Source organism: Salvia miltiorrhiza, chromosome 2 (genome assembly GCF_028751815.1).
Source record: "Salvia miltiorrhiza cultivar Shanhuang (shh) chromosome 2, IMPLAD_Smil_shh, whole genome shotgun sequence".
NCBI classification, from domain to species: Eukaryota; Viridiplantae; Streptophyta; class Magnoliopsida; order Lamiales; family Lamiaceae; genus Salvia; species Salvia miltiorrhiza.
In genome coordinates this window covers 5,745,303-5,768,798 of record NC_080388.1, presented here as the reverse complement: position 1 = coordinate 5,768,798, position 23,496 = coordinate 5,745,303, and the positions used below count along the sequence as shown (strand labels likewise).

At 36.8% G+C, this 23,496-nt stretch overlaps 2 protein-coding genes and 1 long non-coding RNA gene across 3 annotated transcripts; 1 reads left to right on the top strand and 2 right to left on the bottom strand.

Annotated features, from left to right (window-relative positions):
- Positions 1-372: 372 nt before the first annotated feature.
- LOC131007896 (protein FAR1-RELATED SEQUENCE 5-like) lies at positions 373-1,841 on the top strand. Its single transcript, XM_057934807.1, has 4 exons — positions 373-1,067; positions 1,124-1,382; positions 1,650-1,677; positions 1,834-1,841. Exons 1-4 carry the CDS (start codon positions 373-375, stop codon positions 1,839-1,841), a joined length of 990 nt encoding a protein of 329 aa, XP_057790790.1.
- Positions 1,842-12,646: 10,805 nt separating this feature from the next.
- Positions 12,647-14,340, bottom strand: LOC131012819 (uncharacterized). Its single transcript, XR_009097471.1, has 4 exons — positions 14,028-14,340; positions 13,051-13,520; positions 12,829-12,885; positions 12,647-12,727 (listed from the first exon to the last, which is right to left on the bottom strand). It is a non-coding gene; the product is annotated as an uncharacterized LOC131012819 (long non-coding RNA).
- Positions 14,341-16,480: 2,140 nt separating this feature from the next.
- LOC131007894 (uncharacterized) lies at positions 16,481-17,512 on the bottom strand. Its single transcript, XM_057934806.1, has one exon. It carries the CDS (start codon positions 17,510-17,512, stop codon positions 16,481-16,483), a length of 1,032 nt encoding a protein of 343 aa, XP_057790789.1.
- Positions 17,513-23,496: the final 5,984 nt, after the last annotated feature.

The window sequence follows — 23,496 nt, the reverse complement described above, 5'->3', positions numbered from 1 at the left end:
AGAAGGAGGTGATGCTCAAACACTTTTGAACATTTTAGAAGATCAATCTGCTGAAAATGATGACTTCTTTTATAGAGTGCGATTAGATGAAGATGGTAGATTAAGTCTTATGTTTTGGAGGGACTCCATGATGAAAGATGACTTCACAATCTTTGGAGATGTTATGGTGTTTGATACTACCTATAGAACCAACAAATACAACCTAATTTGTGCGCCATTTGTTGGATTGAATAATTACAAGAAAAATGTTATGTTTGGCTGTGCATTTTTGTCAAATGAAAAGATTGAAACTTTTGTGTGGTTGTTTGAGACTTTCAAGAAGAGCATGGGGGTCGAAGTCCTATATCATTGTTTACAGATCAAGACTTGGCAATGAGTAAAGCAATTGAGAAGGTGTTTCCACAGACAAGGCACAGATTGTGCATTTGGCATCTACATCAAAATGCACAATCTCATTTGGGAAAACTAAAAAGTGGTAAGACTTTTTATGATGCATTTCAAAGATGTATAACTGGCTGCATTGATTCATATGATTTTGAGGAATGTTGGAAAGCAATGGTTGAAAATCATAACTTGCAAAACAACTCGTGGATTCAGAGATTATATGAGTTAAGAGAAAAGTGGTCTAATGCTTTCAACAAAGAATACTTCTCTGCAGGAATTCTTTCATCTCAAAGAAGTGAAAGCACTAACCATGCATTAGGATTCAAAGCAAAAAAGACTACAAACTTGACTGAATTTTATGGACTGTTCAAGCAGACAATAGAACGTTGGAGATCTAATGAATTGAGTGATGAATTCCAGTGTATAAGAGGTCAACCAACGATGGCATTACCTATGACTGGAATTATAAAGCAAGCTTCCAAGGTATACACTCTTACAGTTTTTAAGGATTTTGAAAAGCAATTTATGAGATGTCTTGCTGGTAGTTTTTCTCTTCTAAGTGAAGAATATGATTTCAAGCTTTATCAAGTGAAAGATGGACAACATACATACCAAGTCAGTTTTTATAATGTGATGAATACTTTAGTGACTTGCACTTGCAACTTGTTTGAGGAATGCGGGATGTTATGTAGTCATTGTTTGAGGATACTACTCACTCATTCAATTGACAAAATACCAGACTGGTCTGCTACATAAACAAGAGGTGGACAAAGCTTGCAAAACAAGCACTATGGGATAAAAATGTTGAGCAACAAAGTAAAAGTGCTCAACCTTGGAGGCATCAATTTGTGAAAAACTGCTTGAATCTAGCTCTACAAGTCCAAGACAATGAGAATGCAAGAATACTTGTTGAAGATGGGTTAGAATCTATAAGATTAGCAGCACTTCAAGAGATGAAGAATACAATGTTAGAAACAAATGAAGCTCAAGATTTAGAGGCATGCTCTGAATCTAGTATAAGTGTTAAAGATCCTAAAAAATCAGTGACAAAGGGACGGAAGCATAAAGGATCAAAGGACACTTGGAGAAAAATACAAAGAAGAAAAGAAAGAATGTTGATGAATCAAACTTACAATATCCAAATGAGTTTGGCTCAAAAACACCAAATGAGCATTTATTTTAGGTAAAAGTTTTGATATTTAATTTTACATTCACTTTAGACGTTTATTTTTTGTTCTCTGAGTATATTTTGTTTTAATATGCAGGGTATATTGAATATAACTTTCTGGACAGGTATTAAAATTGTTACTTTACAGTAAAAGTAATAATTGTTCTTAGGTAAAGTATCAGTTCAAATGATATGATGTATAGTTTAATAAACGTTAATTTTATTCATTACAATATATATAAATTTCTTAATTAACAATATATTGTCACTTTGTTTTTTAGGAACCTGAGTTTCAAGGGAGTTACATTTCAAGCAAGTGGAACTACTATTTCATTGATCATATTATTGTCTTCAGTTCAAACAAGACATCATTTATTGAAACTTTTGAAGTTTATTGTTTATTATTGTTGAGACTTTGAAACACACATACATTTCAAAATTATTTGTTGTTAATTAATGTATTACTATGAAAGTAATACAATTATTTTTATCTTACTTTTGATACAGGAATATGTACTGTTAGCTAGTTTAACATTTACATTTCTTATGAACAATGTATACATTTGTTTACTATAACTATTACATTTGAAAATACTAAACCCTAAATCCCGAATATTGAACCATAACCGGATTATTTACATTTGTGAAGCCTAATAGTTACTTTTCTTCACCAAGATGAATACTTTATCATAGGTATTTGGCTTATGTTAATATAAATATTTCCTTTGATTAAATATTTTCTACAACCTAAACATTGACTACTGAACCCTAGACCTAAAATACTGAACTCTAAACACTGAATACTAAACCCTAGACCGGGAATAATAAATCCTAACCCATGAATACTAAACCCTAAACACTGAATACTAAACCCTAAGCCCTGAATATTAAACCCTAACCAGATTATTTACATTTGTCAAGCCTAATATGTACTTTTCTTGCCCAAGATGTATACTTTATCATAGGTATTTGGCTTATATTAATATAAAAATTTCCTTTGATTAAATATTTTCTACAACCTAACTACTAACTACTAAACTCTAGACCTGGAATACTGAACCCTAAACACTAAATAATAAACCCTAAACCCCGAATATTGAACCATAACATGATTATTTACATTTGTGAAGACTAATAGTTACTTTTCTTCACCAAGATGAATTGTAGTGACCCGCTCTTTTATATATATTTAAATCCAGTAATGCGTGTTTATTATTTTTCATCAGTGAATGAAACCGGTTATTATCGTGATATGAATTCAGCTTATGATCCTGAATTTATATTGTTAAAGCAGTCAATGATATTATTTCAATTGTTATAACTGACTTAGCGAAATCATGTTATTTATTAAGCGAGATGGAACTAGATTCTATTATTTATTCATATCACTTAAGTCGTGAATTATTTCCGGCTCGTAAGTTAATTAAATCTGCGGATTTAATTTAAATATCAGAACAACGAATGAATTAAATCTACGGATTTAATTTAGATTCACATTACAACCTGTCAATTCTAGCAAGGCAGGAAATCATATGTCGAAATACGAGATTTATTTAAATAGACAATATCAAGCAGATACGAGCACGCGATTCATATTACAGTTACAGAATCACCGAGACATAGAAATATACTTCATTTTATTCACCACAATCTTATCTTCAAACCTTACAACTTGTACTTACAATCAACCTCCATTCTATTTTCCTAATTACACCAACACCAAGTATGCAAAGAAATGAATAAGAAAGGGAAAGGAAACGTGAGCTGCAGAGGCAGCCACCCTTTCTCCTGCTCCAGCCACCTAGCTCTGCACCTTTTTGGCTAGCACACTCAAGTGTGCAGTCTAGCCACCTTCCCTATGGCTGCCCCCATCCCATCTAACCATATATCAGCCACCCTACCTCTGCACCCTTCTCCCTAGCTCACTCAAGTGTGCATACCACACCCAACAACTCCCTTTTTATCCAGACCTCAGCAGCAATTAACTCTCATTTCGTTCCATTCCACACTTAACATTCTAGCAAAAACAGGGAGGACTGCACTGCCCTCCATCCAGTGTCCTGCCACTCAAGGTAAAACTTGCTTCAATGCTCCATTTTCTTCCATTATCCACCTGCAATCACTGAGACAACAACACCAACTCATTTCAGTTTCAGTTCATTCAAAACACCACAACCGAAAAGTGAGAGAAATCACTCATTCACTCTCTGCCAGAAACATTAAGGTAAAGATTAGTATTGATTCATCATCTCCTTCCAATTACAACTTATAGTTATTGAAAGAAACAAGTTTGATCTTTCAGTTCAGTCATTCCAGTTCTTTTAACTCAGCAACAAATCACCAACCAACAGTCATTCCCAAGGTATTATTTCGAATATCTATTCTAGCAAGCATTCGTACCAGAGCATGATCAGTTCATTCATGTAGAATCACATAGCATCAGTATTGCTTCGCTGATAATAAGAAAAGGGATACACCTTAGCTCATAATCAAACACAGACTTAGTCCCAACATTGTTATTTCAATATTCAGTTTGCATACTCGTCGACACTCGAGTAATAGAAACAATCGAGACTAAGAGAACTTAGCTTAAGAAATAGGGCCGGCTGCCTGTTCGGTTGAGCCAAGACGACGACGATGACGGCGGCAACTCTTACTGCCTCGACGGAAATCGTGCGACAGCAGCAGCAGCAGCATCAGCATCGCGAGTGGAGCAACGACGCATCTCCGCTCGGTCGGAACTGCGACGGCGCGGCGGAGCAAAACCTTGCTGCTTGACGGAGCTCGACGGACGGAAAGGGGAGAGCCGAATGCCGGAAAGGCAGCGGCACCTCAACACAGTGCAGCAACGCGGCGAATCTCGCCGGTCATCCAGTCGCAGCGGCGGCAGATTTTTCAACGGCAAGGAAAGCTAGGGCTCGGTGTCGAGGAAGAAGGATTAGGGCTCAAATCTTGGGGCGACCTCCCCTGATTTTGAGAGGCGACGACAGCGGCAATTTCGGAGGAGAGGGCGAGATGACGTCGATTCACCGATTAATGGATGGAGAACTGGACGGCGACTGTAAATCGCTGGGTTTACAGAACACCGCGGCGCCGAACAGAGGGAGGCGGATCGAAATCAGAAAGGGGAAGTTAGGGCACGCCCTCTCGCCCCGGACGAACTGTCAGCAGGAGAGAAGATAAGGAGAGAGAGACGGGTGCGGTCGCGCCGGACCTAGGATCGGCGGTAGCCGACGCCGGTCGGAGCAGAGGCGGCGGCGTTAAGCCTCGACTGATCTCGAGAGAAGAGGTTCTCGACTGATGTTGAGGGAGGAGCTCGACTGATGTTTGAGAAGAGAGAGAGAGTTGGCCGACTGATCCTTGAGAAGGAATGGGCCTTTGATATGTTAATTTCAGTTGGGCTTTATTATTTTTAATCAATTGGGCCTTGTTTTATTTTATTCGGGCCTGCTTCACTTTAATTCCTTTGGGCCGAGTCTCTTCATAATTAAAGCCCAACTGCATTTTATTTCAATTGGGCCTTTGTTATTTCAGTTGGGCCTTGGTCATTTTATTCCAGTTGGGCCTTATTTATTTAATTGCAGCTGGGCCTTGCATACTTCATTTAAACTTAGCCCAACTGTTCATTATTTATTTATTTGGGCCAAGATTTATTTAGCTATTTGAGCCAATCAATTATTTTAATTGAGCCTTTCATTTAATTATTCAGGCCCACTTTTACTTAATTAATTATTAGGCTGCCTTATGTCGAGCCTTTTAATTATTTAAACTTACAACAGTACTTTCTCCCATTTTTAAGCTCGATTGAGTTTTACGAGGTTAAAGCGAGTAAGTCGAAGTATTTATTTATTCTTTTCTATCGACTACGAGGAGCGGGGTCTATTCAATCGGCGGATTAGAACACCCTGCAGAGAACGGATTAATTTGAGTTAATTATCCGGCTTCATGAGACGAGACTTAGCTTTTGTTTAAATCCAATAGCCTGAATTAACAATAGAAATTCCCCGGTTATTATTTCAGAATAATAATTCATGCATAAGAGGATCATGCATCGTTAATTTCATATTCTCATTATTTGAGGATTTTGCTCGAGCAGTATCTTATTTATATTATCGTAATAAAGGTCAAGCACGAGATTAATAATCAGACAAGGAGCTACTGTACCACAGAAAGTTTCTATCAGGTGGGCATTACTTTCATATATATCAAATGAGTTTAATGTTACAATTGAACAAGTTATTCAATTACAAAATCTTTGAACTGAAAATTATTTCAAATGTTGTCTTGCCATAAACGTTTCAATTTTGGTATGATATCTATCTGATGTGTTATGTAATCGAATTCGGGTCCTAAGCAGTTGATAGCTATCCTGCCAGGGCTAGTGTACACCAGTGACCGTGAGTCATCGAGCGGGTTGGCCGGTCAAGTGTCCGTGAGAGGTGGCCACCTCTCCGACACACAGCTTCAGATATGATAGATTATGAGAACTTAGTCTGCGCAAACGAACTTTAAGAATCACAAATGAATTTAGTAAGCTTGGGTCTTTTTAGCGAAAAACCCCCTTGATGTACTGTTTAAGATGGCATGACAATTTACAACTTTACGAAGCATGTTATTTTTCATTATAGGCTTATGTGCCCACTGAGTACCTTTGTACTCAGCGCTGCATGTATTTATAAATGTGCAGGTTGAGCAGTAGCCGATGGTGATGAAGTGACGAGCAGGATCTTCTTTTGTCTCGATGTTATATGTTTTGAAAAACTCTTGGGTACATGTCTTCATACATGTAATCAGAAACCTTATTACTTCCGCTGCGTACTCAAAGAAGTCTTATGTCATTTTGGCTAAGTCGGAGATATCCGAACTTACTAGTTCAATCGAATCATTGCAACTAAACCTTCGTTATATATATATTAGATGTTTCCTTCGTTATTAATGAAAAGTACGATCCTTCTCTATTTATTCACTCCCATTTTCTACTCCCGCTTCTTATCTCCCTCCCTTAGTCATGGTTTCCCGGTTTAATTATCCTTAATTAAGTCCGGTCGTGACATGAATACTTTATCATAGGTATTTGGCTTATGTTAATATAAATATTTCCTTTGATTAAATATTTTCTACAACCTAAACATTGACTACTGAACCCTAGTCCTAAAATACTGAACTCTAAATACTGAATACTAAACCCTAGACCGGGAATAATAAACCCTAACCCATGAATACTAAACCCTAAACACTGAATACTAAACCCTAAACCCTGAATATTAAACCCTAACCAGATTATTTACATTTGTCAAGCCTAATATGTACTTTTCTTGCCCAAGATGTATACTTACTCTAAACCCAGATTATTTACATTTATAAATATTTTTTACAATTTAACCACTGAATACTAAACCTGAGACGTAGAATACTAAACCCTAAAAGTTGATTACTAAACCTAAATTAGAATATTTACTTTTGTAAGGCCTAACATTTACTTCTAGCCACATAAGTATACTTACGTTAATATATATATTTTGTGTATGTTAATATAGGTATTTTGTTTAAAAATTGAAACACTTAATTGATTGAGTTCAGATTTGTAATTAAATAATTATTTTCAATTAGTATATGAAGAGGTATTTAATATACGTATTTAATTATCAAACAGTATTACTTTTTCTAAAAGTAATGTTTACTTTTATCAAATATAAGAATTACTTTTGCAAATATTTCTTGAACAAATATTAAAACGAAAACTAAAAGTGTTACTTTTTTAAGAAGTAACATTTACTTTTCATGAACAAAAGTATTACTTGAACAAATATTTCAGGGAAAACTAAAAGTGCTACTTTTTTTAGAAGTAACATTTACTTTTTCTGAACAAAAGTATTACTTGAACAAATATTAAAGCTAAAACTAAAAGTGGTACTAATCATCACAGCTGCATATTAAAAAATATCATAAGAACCGCAATTTAGTACCAATTTATACCAACATCTAGTTAACCAAATCAACATAATAACACCAAATTCTGCAGATTAATGTGCAAAATGATACCTAATCACATAAAATCAATACTACCAATCCAAGTCTCATATTCAGACTCCCAAGTTGTACAGATTAATATTTACCAAAACACAAGAAACCATATTCAAACTCCCAAGTTGTACAGATAAATATTTACCAAAACACAAGAAACAATATTCAGACTCCCAAGTTTCAGAACTCCAAGTTTCATAATCACTTTTTCCTTTTTGCAAATTTCAAAATCTCACTAAGAATCTCATCTCTGCATTGGTTCAGATCAGAGAGAATGATTCTTGAACAATATTCTGCCCTTAGTTTTCTTCTTTGAGGTCCCTTGAAACAAAAAAAAACTATATAAGTATTCTTGTGACTGATTGGATCTTTAAATAGCACAGCAAACATGAAAGATATATAAATATTTAACTGTAACAGATTAGGACATATATATGGATACCCATTGAAGAATTCCATATGATGCATAAGGAAGACACCACAATCGATGTTTGACTTCACACTTTTCCAATCAAATGGTACATCTTCAATGGGAAAATATTCCATATCTAGAGCTCTGGGATGTTCCATATCTAACAGGAATATAGAGAATTGATTTTTCTGCATAAAAGATGCAATCTGTAAGTAATAAGAAGGGAAAATTGCACCTAAATACACAAACTTTGTCAAAAATCCATATTTGACGCGAAGTTAGGATTTTACATTTTAATACACCAACTTTTGTTGTTGTCCAAATTTGACACGACTTAATTCTTAAAAATTCAAAAAACAACCCCTTTTTGTAAATAATTATACAAAGACCCACTTATGTTATAATTTGGGACATTTAAACCAAAACAAGATATTTCCTTATGATGTTTTCTTTTAAACCATTTTAGGTTTAAATGTCCCAAATAACATAAGTGGGTCATTGTATAATTATTTACAAAAAGGGGTTTTTTTTGAATTTTTAAGAATTAAGTCGTGTCAAATTTGGACAACAACGAAAGTTGGTGTATTAAAATGTAAAATCCTAACTTCGCGTCAAATATGGATTTTTGGCAAAGTTTGTGTATTTTCACACAATTATCCCTAATAAGAATGATAAATTAACATAAAATATGATTAAAATGACATACGACAATATCCAAGAGCTTCCAAACATCAGAACCTTCTTCACAATTGCCAAGAATATTGTCAAGGTACTGAATTTTCCGATGTTCAAAATTAACGACAACCGCTATGAAGTGGTTATTGACACAGATTGGGATAAAAAACTGTAAAAACAAAAACAAGATTATATTATTAGTAACAAACAATTCCAAATTTAAATACTACAAAAAACTTATACTTTTCTTCAGAGTATGATTTACTTTAGGTGAACAGAAAGATTACTTCACATTTAAATAATTATATAATAAATAGTACTCTTTATATTACTCACTATAAATCTCTACTTTTGTCATTACAAATGAAACTGAAATAAATTTTCTTACGAATTGAATATTCTTCAAGTCATTAAGCTGAAGCATTTGCTTCATTGAAAAGTGCCAACAACTTCTTGCATTGTATCCCATTATATCAATAACGGCAGGATCAGTGGCACGCAATATACCTTGAAGGTAAGACTGAAAATAAAAAAACATCGACGAGTGAAGAAAATAAAAGATAAGTTAATTTATGAAATCATAAAATACTAATAAAGAGATAAAATTTGGAACATACTGGAATGTTGACTGTTGAAATAGAATTTCCGAGTCAAAGATGAATTCTGTGCATTATGATACTGAACAGACTTGTTCAAGATCAAAGACCAAGCATCAATGACAATAGTGTCAATGAATACACCCTCATTCAATGACCTAATGCCATTGAAGTCCACAACAAATCTCCAACAGTGAAGATCATGTTTGAATACGTTGCTCCTGCAAATTATGAATACATATGAAAGAATTAAATTAATGCTAAAATCTGCAGAATATAATACTAAGAAATTACATACGTGTTCATAGGTCGATGCTCATGAAAGCAAAAATCAGCAATGTCTTTCTGTCGCCTAGACATGTCCTTCCAATACTTTGCATTGTTCATTATGATTCTGCTCTTGAATGATGGTTTTTCAATAATCCAATCAGAATCAGAGTTCCATTTCATAGGATCAATAATGGCGACATTCTCAACTACAAGCACAAAAAATAAACAAGGCAAATTACTTTTCTTAAAGGCAATTATTACTTCTATTGTATGTAAATATTATACTAGGCAATTAACTATTATAAAAACTGATAATAAATTAATTCAATGCTCCAGAAAAATTTCATACCTGCATTGACCTTATCAAACCTGTAATGAACTGTCACATCTTCAGAGATTTGAACTGCAAGACTTTTATTCTTTGGATCTTCAACTTCAGTCTGCTTCTCAAGACAATCCCCTGAAAAATAAGTTGAATAATATTCACTCTACAGCACAACAAGTAATACATTTCTTGATATAAATATTTACTCTAATAAACTAATAAGTACTTCAGCCACACATTTCTCCTTTTCGGCTTCATCATCTCCCAATGAAGATGTTTGACTCCAAAGCTTAAAAGAAGGAATCTCACAAATTTCCTTCATTGGCCTCTCAAGCTTTTGCAGTATCTTGTCAACATTGATATTTACCTCAGCATCTTGCTTTCCAATAACTTCCATATTTTCAATCCCACTATCTTGCTCATCTGCATTTACAAATAAATAAAATTATCAATTATAAAGATATAATTAAAATTAAATACTATTTAAACTTACTCATCCTATCAGATAGACCAAGATAAATAGGGGAACCATCCAAACTGCTGTCAACTTGCAAATTTTTCTTCTCTTCCTCCACATTTTGCTTGCCTTCTACAGTTAAAAATCAACAAAATAAGAAGTTACTTATACAAATAATGCTAAACTAATTTATAAAGACAAAAATAAAAAAAAAAAAAAAATATTTACACTTACTCATGATATCAGCCGATAGAATGACAGTATCACAAGCATGCAAATTCTCCAATCCTTCTCCAACTTGTTCCTGCTCCTCTCTTGTAATAAAAATTAAAATGATAAATTTTACAAATAATAATAAAGTAAATAATAAAGATTAATCAAAATAAACATTAATTTAAACTTACTTGGTTGTGAACATGAAGGAATTTCATTAAATCTTGGATAGTCATTCTTTAAGATTTTCTCCTTGTTCACTGCCGTAAAATTGGAAACGATATCTTCGACTTCCCTAAGAACTTCATCAGTCCAGAAGTCAACACTAAACATATCAAATTCAGATGGAGATTGAGATGGAGGTGCAGGTGGAGGTGGAGGTGGAGCTGGAGATGGTGCATTCTCTGGTTCTCCAGTTTTATGACTAGATGGTTCAGGTGCAATCTCTGGTTCATTTGCTTTAGGACTAGATGGTTCAGCAATCTCTGCTTCAACAATTTTAGGACTACTCTTTTTGATTTCTTGAACTCTATCAATGTGTTTAGCTACTATCACATTGAAGTCCCTTTTCAAAATCAAAAATGATTTTTGCAAATCCTACAAAAAATAACAAAGTAAGAATGTAAGATATATGAATGAGAATAACAAAATTAAAAATTTGAATTGTTATAAATATAGAACTTACATTTTTTGATATGGCATCAATGCACATGTCAGATTTTTCACCTTCAGGAAGAATGTAAGTGATGAATTGACAGCTCCCTGAAACATCTTCATCAGCTGGACGTCCCTCTGCTTCATTTCTTCTGTCACTCTCTGTCTGTTGGTCATTTCTATTCCTAGCCTGCCTATCTTGCTCATTCCTATTCCGGCACTCCCTATCTTGCTCATTTTCCCCCACATGAGCAGCAGCTTCTTCGTCATTTTGTTCACTTATAGGAAATACACCTACAACCCACTCCCCTCTTCCAAAAACTGTCTTCCCTAGACATTCGTCATTAAATCTAGTATTGAACTTCTTAGAAGTCCAATGCCTTACAAGTGGCAAGGTAAATGGCAGACGTTTACCTTGCCACTTGAAATGGTGACAGTACAGCAGGGGAAGAATAAGCAAACAGCCATTAAGCACATTGTAATGACCCCTTTGAAATGATTCCAAAGCTTTGCATAGCTTTTTCAGAACAAATAAACACCAATCGAACTTATGAATATCTCTAACATCCTTAAATGTTCTAAGAAGATTTAGCTCAAGAGTTGTATTGGAGGTAGGAGCCAGGCAAGTAGAAAGAGCATAGAGAATGAAAAGTATAACAAAATCGTCACCACCATTGTTAAATCTAACATCATTCACATTAGTGATAAGATCAAACACTGATTTCTGGGTAGGAACAGCCCCCAAACCCAACCTATTCTTAAATCCTTCAACAAACTCAAACCCAGCAGTGTCATTCCTATCATAGGATAAAACATCACACCCTTCTTCCCTAGGTCTAGGTAACAAAAACAAATCTTCTACATCAGCAGTTGTCAGAACCAAATTGTGTCCATTCTCAAATGCTAAGACACGAGAACAAGGATTAAAATTTTCTAGAAACCACATTATCTTTTTCCAAACAACATATTTCCACTCTTTCATATACAACAAACCACCAAAACCTACATCTCTAATACTCTGTTTTTGGGCATCATTCAACAATCTAATCAAGTTACACAACTTGACAGCTTTACATTTTATTTCATACCTACATAAAAACAAACAGTACCAAATTTATATTTACTTTCATTACATAAAACTTATGTTTACATTTCAAACGAATAAGTATTATATTACTAATTGAAATACCAGAAACAATCCTAGTTATTCAAGTAATACAATTCAAACTAAATACCATAATAAGATAAACATTTGTGATAAATAATATTTACAACTATGAATTATAACTATTGCATTTGTTTGATATAATGTATACCAAATTTAAATAGAAGATATTACAAATATATACTAATTATAATATACATTCATCAATAGTAATATTTACAATTATAAATTATAACTATTACATATGTTTGACATAAGTAAAACTTTTAATATAACACTAGATATATATAAAAAGAATACCTCTGACGTTTTACAACAACCTTCACTTCTTTCTTTGAATTTATTACCACATCTTCATCTTTCTTGCTTCTTTGGACTATCACACTAAATATATTATGAAATAAGAAATATCAGCAAATTCATTATGAAATAAGCCTATAAATAATTAATACATAATACATTGATTAAAAAATGAAATTAAATACCTTTTTCCATCAGGAACTTTTGGATCAGATTTATCTGTTTTTCTCTTCTTCACTATTCTACATTTTTTAAATATAACAAGCAATGCATTAATATTTACTTTAATACAGAATAAGTAATACATTTGTGATAGAAAATCTATACTTTAATACAGAATAAGTAATACAAATTAAGTAATATATTATATCAATCTTATGTTTACTTTAACTAAAAATAAGTATTACCTTTCCTGCTCACCGGCTTCAGCAGCCGATGTTTTTGTCCTCTTCAAAGATGTGACAGCCCGACTCCCGGGAGAATAAGAAACGGCTACTTAAAGGGATTTGCTAGACTTTGTTAGAATAAAATGGGTGATATGTTCTTAGATTCGGGTAATACATTGTTAATAAAGGAGTGCCGCAATTGAAGGATAATAAATACAACAATTAAGATAGAAATTTTCCCAACCAGGATCAAAAGTTCGGAGGTCGATCTGGGACAACAAGATAACACTTCATACTAGACATACATATATGCGAGGTTCAATTGCTAGAAATGCGATTGCCATAGAATTCATAATAATTAGACTAAGAATATTTAAAGAGTCAATCTCAAAAGATATCCACCTAAGTGAATATTATGGCAGCAGAAATTATTATATGAAACTACAGCAACATCCTCCCTCAGCCTCGTACGACACCACCTGCCGCTCAACCTGCAAAAGGTTTTGAAAACAATTGCAGGGCTGAGTACTAAAATACTCAGTGGGTTTAGCCATTTGAAAACATTTGAAAATCCATTTAAAAGAATAATCCATGCTATGAACAGTATAACATAGAAATATTTGAAAGCATTCCATGCATACTTAAAATAAATTTGTGGATCCATTTCCAGTCTTTTCTCTATTGGTGCTTCACCTATAATGTGAACATGTGGGAGCAGCCCACAGAGGTCCACTACCATGCATGTTTCAGAAATGGGAGTAACCCAAGTCTGGCAGTCTGAGGCAAGTGGGAGCAGCCCACAATACCTCTTTGTGTGTACACAATCCTAACCAGGGCGATCCAATCGCTACGCCGGCTAGGACCCGATCGTTAGATAACATAGGAGCACTTTAAACAATAGAGATATAAGAAACATTTTAACATGGATATTCATTTGCATTTGCATAATACAAGTAGAGTTCAATAACTCAAAGCATACTTTGGAAAATAAAACCCACCTTGATAGGACAAGCCTGTAGATAAAATTTGCACAATTCTCTTCTTGTAAAACCAGTGCTAAAACCTTCTAACAAGTGGACCTACAAGATAATCTAATCTTAATAGGTCGCAAAATATCGTACGAGCTAACAATTCTACAAAGCTGCTAAATCTTAATATTCTGCGCCCGGATTTTCAAAACTCAATTGATAATCTTAAAAATCGAAATTATCAAAATATTTTTATTGCATTATTCACTATGCAAATTCATATCATATCTCAAAATCACACAAGGTAAATAATTACACTTAATAAAATAAATAGTCATATTAATATATCAATTGATTAAGAATTTAACTAGACAATTTTAAGTAAAGTATGATTTAACAAAAATTAAATCAACCCAACATCTAAAATAAAAATGCAGTCCAATACTATAATGATTGGATCAATCCATAATTTTAAAAGCCCATCAGTTTTTGTTTTAAAAATCGGCCCAATTAATAAAACCAAATGGGCTTAGCCCAAGGGCTAACCCTAACCCTATTTTACACATATAATTCACATAACACACACACATCACACAAATACACACACCCAGCACACCCAACACTCTCTCTCTTGCCTCTCTCACGTCTGCTGCCCGACGGAGCCGGCAGCCGCCCCCTCCTCCTCTCTTCTCCGACTTCTCTCTCTTCTCCCCTCTCTCCCTTTTCGAATCTGCAGTCGCCGCCGCCCCTTCTTCGCCGGCGTCAACAGCCGCGGTATCAGCGGCGTCGCCCCCTCTCTTCTCCTCCTGCTCTCTCCTTCTCCTCTGTCGACGGCAGGGGAAGCCACCGCCGGCGCCGCATCGACCGCAGCAGCCGCCGCCTTCCCTTCACTCGTCTCCCTCTTGACCGGCAGCAGCTGCCGCCTCCTCTTCTTTCTTCCTCTCGGCCGGGCGAGCAGCAGCATCCCGAAGGACCGCCGCGCCGCCGTCCTCGCCACCACCACCTCCGATTCTCCCTCTCAATCTGCCGCCGCTCCCTATCCCTTCAAACTCCGGTGAGCCACCAGCTGCGCCGCCGCGCTTCAAGCTCTGCCTGCCTCGGCCGCGAGCGGCCGGCGGGCTGCTGCCAAGCATGCAGCACCGCTGCCTCTCCTTTCTTCCAGATCCGGCGACGCCGTCGCCCTCGCTCCGTCCGACAACAGCACAGCAGCAGCGCCGGCGCCGCCTCCTCCTGCCACGCCGAGCAGCCGATGCTGCTCTGCTTCTCCGGCTAAAAACCGCCGGCCAACACCCCTCCCCAAAATCATCTTATTCTATCCTCTATTATGAGAAAAATCTGTAAAGCCCTTCCTAATATGATTTGTTATGATTTGAAAGATTTCATTTTTTTTTTTATTATGCAAAAGAGTGTGTTTCAGTTTAAATGTTTGCAAAATTTGTGTGGTAGCAGTTGTGAAATGCTTGCTATTGTGTTGATGCCAATAAAAAGAAAAATATATATATCGCTGTGTTGAAAATTATAAGAGTTAGTAGAATTCATAAAATTACCAGATGAAGAAGCTCTGCTCAAAGAAAATGATTCATGAAATTTCCAGATTGAAGAAGCTCTGCCCAAAGAAAAGGTAAGAAAAGAGGAAATCTGCTAACACTTTGAGAGTTTTGACAAATTTTTTTACATGAGAGAAAAATGCATGTAAAGTGATTGGTTAAAAATGTGGTGAATTTAGAATTGCAGAGTGAAACATGGCTGACTCTGGCTGGACGTAAATCCCATAAAAAAAATGAAATAAATAAATAAATTAGAAGCCATTTAAATTATTAACACACAATTAATAATATAAAGATAAATGGGCTTATAAAGTACACATAATCTTTACTCAAAATTAAATAAGACCCAAACTAGATAAGTTAGTAATATAGTTTTATTTGGGCTCAATTCAAATTAAAAGTAGTTGAAAAAATAAAATGTAATATGAAATATATTCACATAGTCACGTATTTGCATTTAATCTCTTTTGGTAAAATTTGATAAAATCTTTTATTAAAAGAAAATACCCCTTTTTTTATAAATAAAAATTTTATTCGGGCGAGAAATTCACCTAAATAATATTCTAAGTTCAAGTACCTCGGAAAATCCTATTAGGAAAAATAGGGGTGTTACATCCTTCCCCCCTAAAAAAAAATTGCGTCCTCGAAATTGGAATACCCTGACTAGTTAACTCGACTTCTAGTCTACACATACTTTTCTCGTTCGTAGTGATTCTATAAAGATAGGATAAAACCGCTTGTCCCATAAAGTTTTGATCTTTCGATCGAATATGTTCATCAATCTCTTCTCGTTTTCCGAATCCCAATATGACTAACTTGCGATGCTTCTTTATCATAATCTATATATCATCTCGAAAGCTTCCACCACCATAGGCTTAACATTTAACATGCATGTAGAGATAAAAGTATGAAGCTCTTGATGTTAAAGCAGATACGTCAATTTATGACGATTGTACCTTCTAAATCTTCAGGTGCTTGAGCTGCTTGTTGCTGGTTAAGAGCATAAGCCCTAGCACGTGCATGTTCTCTCTGATTTGGTCGTTCATTGTCAATTGGTGCCTGATTTTGCCTTTGAGGGGCAAAGTTATGAGGTTGTGGAAATCTCATGTTCTCATTATTGTTTGGACAGTCTCTGGCGAAATGCCCTGGTTGCTTGCACCTAAAGCAGTCGTTGGAACCTCTCTTACATTCACCATAGTGATTTTTCTGACATGTTGGACATAACGGCTTTCCTTCCGCATGTCCTTGCTGTTGTTGCCGATTTTCTTTCCATGGTTGCTTTCTTTTTCCTGGGTTTCCTTCATTTTCGTCTTCCCATTTACGTTTCATTTTTCCATAGTCTTGGGTCGGTGCTTGTGCTAACACATTCTCCTTTTCTTTTGGTAGTATTGCTTCGATGTTTAGGGCCCTGCTCAAAGATTGAGCATATGTTAACGTTCCCTGACTTGCTATTGGAACGGCTATCTCAAGCCGCAGACCTTGTCGAAACTTTTCTGCACATTTCTCATCCGTGTCAACTAGATGTGGAGCATATCGCGAAAGCTGGTTAAACATTCGGTCGTACTCAGTGACCGTCATACTTCCTTGTCGTAAATTCCAAAACTCATCTTGTTTCTTCTTCCTATAGCATCCAGGGATATACTTTTCATACAATCTTTCTTTAAAATCATTCCACGTGTACACCTCCCATTGCTCAGGGGTCAAGGTTCGTCGCACCGATTCCCACCAGAATTCAGCCTCATCAACGAGTTGAAAAATTGCGCATGTGAGTTTCTCCCTATCCCCACAGCCAACGTGGTTGAGTATCCTTTCAGTAGCTCTTACCCATCTCTCGGCATCCAGAGGATCACCGAGGCCATCAAAAGTTGGTGGATTATGCTTGCGAAACCTTTCTTCCACACTACGCTCTGGTATAATTCGTGGCGCATGTCCTTCAGGGTTAGGTCCTCTTTCTCCTTCTCCAGCCATTCTGCATTCAATTAATAGTGTTGGACTCCTTCTTCATTCTTTCTAATAAAAATTTGTGATACTGGTGACATAAGGATCCTTCTATTGTCTGAAACGATCGTTGGTTGTCTACAAGTCATCATTTCATGTATCGTGCTTTAATATTCTAACTTTCGTATTCTGACTTTCTATGGTTTACCCTTCCTTGATCATCTTTCTATGTTATGTCATTCTATACTTTCTATGTTCTCTCTGTCTATGTTCAGTGCTTTCAATGTATAGTTCTTTCTATTTCTAGTCTGTTCATGTCCTCTAAAATCCTCTGATCATAAAAATCTAAAGACATCCTTCATCAGTTCACTAAGCGACTATAGTCTGTCATCATATTATTTCTAGGTTCATAACCTAACTAAAATTGTAATAACACATAGTGGTTGAATCATCTCATGGTAATAAATTACATATCATGCAGTTATGCAATATTTCCATATTCAAATCAAGTTAGCACATAGTCTTGCATGATAAAAATGTTTTCAGTCTCAAATTCATATTTAGTCTCAATATAGGTTAAGGTTCCATACATGTTGCGTTTCAGTGTACGGACGTCTCCATACATGATCCACTTCAGTGTATGTTCAGTCACAATTCATATCAATGCATTCAATCTTAAAACACATTTACTCTTATTGCATGTTCAGTCTCAATACGTATATTCTGTCTCAATGCATGTTCAGTCTCAATGCGTTTGTAGTTTCCATACATGCTCTTTTTCAATGCGTGTTCAGTCTCAGTGCATGTTCAGTCTCAATGAGTGTCCAGTCTCTATGCATGTTCAGTCTCAATACATGTTCATCTCAATGCATGTTCAATCATAATGCATGTTCCATCTCAGTGCATATTCAATCTTAACATGTCCTATAACATATTCATGTGGTGCGTGTAGTTCAGTAAACATTTTTGAAAACAAGTTTAACATACCTTGGTTGAGAGCAGTGTGACGACGAGCTGAGGGTTGCTGTATAAACCTTAGAAGCCTAGAGATGATATCCTAGACTCAACATCAATGAACTTGTAGTCTCAGAGCCAAGAACTTTCGCTCTGATACCATCTGTGACAGCCCGACTCCCGGGAGAATAAGAAACGACTACTTAAAGGGATTTGCTAGACTTTGTTAGAATAAAATGGGTGATATGTTCTTAGATTCGGGTAATACATTGTTAATAAAGGAGTGCCGCAATTGAAGGATAATAAATACAACAATTAAGATAGAAATTTTCCCAACCAGGATCAAAAGTTCGGAGGTCGATCTGGGACAACAAGATAACACTTCATACTAGACATACATATATGCGAGGTTCAATTGCTAGAAATGCGATTGCCATAGAATTCATAATAATTAGACTAAGAATATTTAAAGAGTCAATCTCAAAAGATATCCACCTAAGTGAATATTATGGCAGCAGAAATTATTATATGAAACTACAGCAACATCCTCCCTCAGCCTCGTACGACACCACCTGCCGCTCAACCTGCAAAAGGTTTTGAAAACAATTGCAGGGCTGAGTACTAAAATACTCAGTGGGTTTAGCCATTTGAAAACATTTGAAAATCCATTTAAAAGAATAATCCATGCTATGAACAGTATGACATAGAAATATTTGAAAGCATTCCATGCATACTTAAAATAAATTTGTGGATCCATTTCCAGTCTTTTCTCTATTGGTTCTTCACCTATAATGTGAACATGTGGGAGCAGCCCACAGAGGTCCACTACCATGCATGTTTCAGAAATGGGAGTAACCCAAGTCTGGCAGTCTGAGGCAAGTGGGAGCAGCCCACAATACCCCTTTGTGTGTACACAATCCTAACCAGGGCGATCCAATCGCTACGCCGGCTAGGACCCGATCGTTAGATAACATAGGAGCACTTTAAACAATAGAGATATAAGAAACATTTTAACATGGATATTCATTTGCATTTGCATAATACAAGTAGAGTTCAATAACTCAAAGCATACTTTGGAAAATAAAACCCACCTTGATAGGACAAGCCTGTAGATAAAATTTGCACAATTCTCTTCTTGTAAAACCAGTGCTAAAACATTCTAACAAGTGGACCTACAAGATAATCTAATCTTAATAGGTCGCAAAATATCGTACGAGCTAACAATTCTACAAAGCTGCTAAATCTTAATATTCTGCGCCCGGATTTTCAAAACTCAATTGATAATCTTAAAAATCGAAATTATCAAAATATTTTTATTGCATTATTCACTATGCAAATTCATATCATATCTCAAAATCACACAAGGTAAATAATTACACTTAATAAAATAAATAGTCATATTAATATATCAATTGATTAAGAATTTAACTAGACAATTTTAAGTAAAGTATGATTTAACAAAAATTAAATCAACCCAACATCTAAAATAAAAATGCAGTCCAATACTATAATGATTGGATCAATCCATAATTTTAAAAGCCCATCAGTTTTTGTTTTAAAAATCGGCCCAATTAATAAAACCAAATGGGCTTAGCCCAAGGGCTAACCCTAACCCTATTTTACACATATAATTCACATAACACACACACATAACACAAATACACACACTCAGCACACCCAACACTCTCTCTCTCGCCTCTCTCACGTCTGCTGCCGCCGCCGCCTGACGGCGGCGCCGCCCGACGGAGGCCGGCAGCCGCCCCCTCCTCCTCTCTTCTCCGACTTCTCTCTCTTCTCCCCTCTCTCCCTTTTCGAATCTGCAGCCGCCGCCGCCCCTTCTTCGCCGGCGTCAACAGCCGCGGTAACAGCGGCGTCGCCCCCTCTCTTCTCCTCCTGCTCTCTCCTTCTCCTCCGTCGACGGCAGGGGAAGCCACCGCCGGCGCCGCATCGACCGCAGCAGCCGCCGCCTCCCCTTCACTCGTCTCTCTCTTGACCGGAAGCAGCTGCCGCCTTCTCTTCTTTCTTCCTCTCGGCCGGGGGAGCAGCAGCATCCCGAAGGACCGCCGCGCCGCCGTCCTCGCCACGACCACCTCCGATTCTCCCTCTCAATCTGCCGCCGCTCCCTCTCCCTTCAAACTCCGGTGAGCCACCAGCTGCGCCGCCGCGCTTCAGGCTCCGCCTGCCTCGGCCGCGAGCGGCCGGCGGGCTGCTGCAAAGCATGCAGCGCCGCTGCCTCTCCTTTCTTCCAGATCCGGCGACGCCGTCGCCCTCGTTCCGTCCGACAACAGCACAGCAGCAGCGCCGGCGCCGCCTCCTCCTGCCACGCCGAGCAGCCGATGCTGCTCTGCTTCTCCGGCTAAAAACCGCCGGCCAACACCCCTCCCCAAAATCATCTTATTCTATCCTCTATTATGTGAAAAATCTGTAAAGCCCTTCCTCATATGATTTGTTATGATTTGAAAGATTTCATTTTTTTTTTTTATTATGCAAAAGAGTGTGTTTCAGTTTGAATGTTTGCAAAATTTGTGTGGTAGCAGTTGTGAAATGCTTGCTATTGTGTTGATGCCAATAAGAAGAAAAATATATATATCGCTGTGTTGAAAATTATAAGAGTGAGTAGAATTCATAAAATTACCAGATGAAGAAGCTCTGCTAAAAGAAAATGATTCATGAAATTTCCAGATTGAAGAATAATGGAAGGCGCGTTTCTACTGCTAATGGAAGGCGCGTTTCTACTGCTGCGCGTACTGTTAGCTACATGCATATCTTTGGATGCTTTTTGCTTTAGTTGTATCTGCCATATGTCTTCTTCTTATTTGCTTATTGCTTTTACTTGACTCGTGTTATTCTATATAAATAGCACGAGATCTGTAAATTGTGATAACTTTTTCCTCAAGAAATAAATGGCACTCTCTCTACTGCTTTCCTCTTAACTCACCTTCCTCCTACTCTTTTATATTTCTACGAATTTTTCATGGTATCCAGAGCACTGGTTTAGATCATTTTAATGACGAAATCACGACGAGTTCCGTGGAATGTTATAGCTAATGAAGAAGCGGGAGATCAACCACCACTGAAGGAAGATCTACACAAATCTGACGATCGTCGCGACAAACATCGATCTCCCATGGATCTGAAGCAGATCGAGGAGATTTTACAGCTGCATAATGCGGATCATCCAGGAATGCAGCTGGTTTCAGCTCAGTTAACTGGCAACAACTTCCTCAACTGGAGCCGATCTATTAAGCGCGCTCTAGGAGCTAAGAGTAAACTGGAATTGCTCGATGGTACGTTGTTAGAACCTGATTTTGATTCTCCTTATTATAAGGCTTGGGTTAAGGCGGATTATATGGTCTCCTCTTGGATTATAAACTCTATTTCGAAAGAACTTGTGAATGCGTTTGTTCACATTGACAATTCGAGGAAACTTTGGGATGCCTTGAATCAAAGGTTTGGGAGAAGCAACGGTCCTAAGATTTACAGGTTGCAAAGAGAAATAGGAAGTTACACGCAGGGGAATCAAAGTGTACTTGTCTATTTTAACAATTTAACTGCTCTATGGGATGAGTTAGATATGTTGTTGCCTCCGTTAACTTGTGTATGTGGAACTCGCGAAGCAGGGATGAATAGAGAGGAAAATCAGAGATTGATGCAGTTTCTCTTAGGTCTTAACGATTCATTCGAGAGTGCGCGAGGACAGATTCTATTCTTAGATCCACTGCCGAATGTCAATAAGGCGTACTCCATGGTCTTGCAGATAGAAGATCAAAAGCTCACTGTCGAGAGTTTTTGTGATCCACATTCTTTTCAAACTGCTGCACTTGCTAAGCAAGTCAATCAGAAATGAAAGGAATCGGCTAACTATTCTAAACAACAACAGTCATACAAACTGAGAAGGAGCAAGGAGGAAAGGCAGAAGTTATATTGCACACACTGTGACCGCAACGGTCATGAGGAATCTGAATGTTTCAAGCTACACGGTTTCCCCGATTGGTATAAAAGGCTAAAGGAAAGCCGGCCTAAAACACGAGTCAATTGTGCAGAGGTTTCATCTGAAGGGGATACAGGGGAGTATAGCAAAGCAGCTGATGACACTAACACTTCTCTTGTGAAGCTAATACAATCAGAGATTACTAAATGTGTTGGTAGCCTAGTCACACAGGGCACTAATGGATCTCTGAAGAATGATGTTCATATGGTACAAGGAAGTGTGCAGAATGAATCAGAATTTCAAGGCCATTATGCTTTCAGTGTGTTAAATGGGGATTCACAAGATGTGTGGGTGTTAGACTCTGGTGCTAGCACACACATCTGTTGTAATTCAAAGCTTATGAGTGTTATACATAGGCTGCACAGAAAGCAAGATATCCATCTGCCGGATGGAAGTGTTAAGGAGGTGACTCATATGGGAGAAGCTACTATAGCTGAGAATCTGGTTCTCAAAGGAGTATTGTATGCTCCCAATTTCACTCATAACCTGATTTCTGTTGCTAAGTTGACAAAAGATAATGGAGCCAAATGTCTGTTCCTCAATACACATTGTTTAATACAAAGGATTGAGAATGATCATATTCTTGCTATGGGAAGGTTGTTCAAAAACTTGTATTTGATAGAAGGGATGATGGCTGATTCTGCTCTTGCCGTAAATCAGAATCGAAGGAGCGTTGAACAGTGGCATGCTGAGCTAGGACATCCTTCAACTGGAGTCATGAAACACATTCCATTCATTGCTGACATGATTAATGAGGACACAAAAACTAAGCTAAGGCACTGTGAGGTATGCATCAAGTCTAAACAAACTAGAGATTCATTTCCTGTGTTACATAGGAGATCACATGAATTGTTTGAAATTATACATGCTGATGTGTGGGGGCCATATAGTGATGATAATGTTTGTAATGTGAGGTTTATGCTCACACTTGTTGAAGACCACAGTAGGCTAACATGGATCTATTTACTGAGTTCTAAAGGTCTAGTATGTTCAACATTGAGAACACACATTAGGATGATACAAAATCAATTTGGAAAGACTATTAAAAACCTGAGAACAGATAATGGGA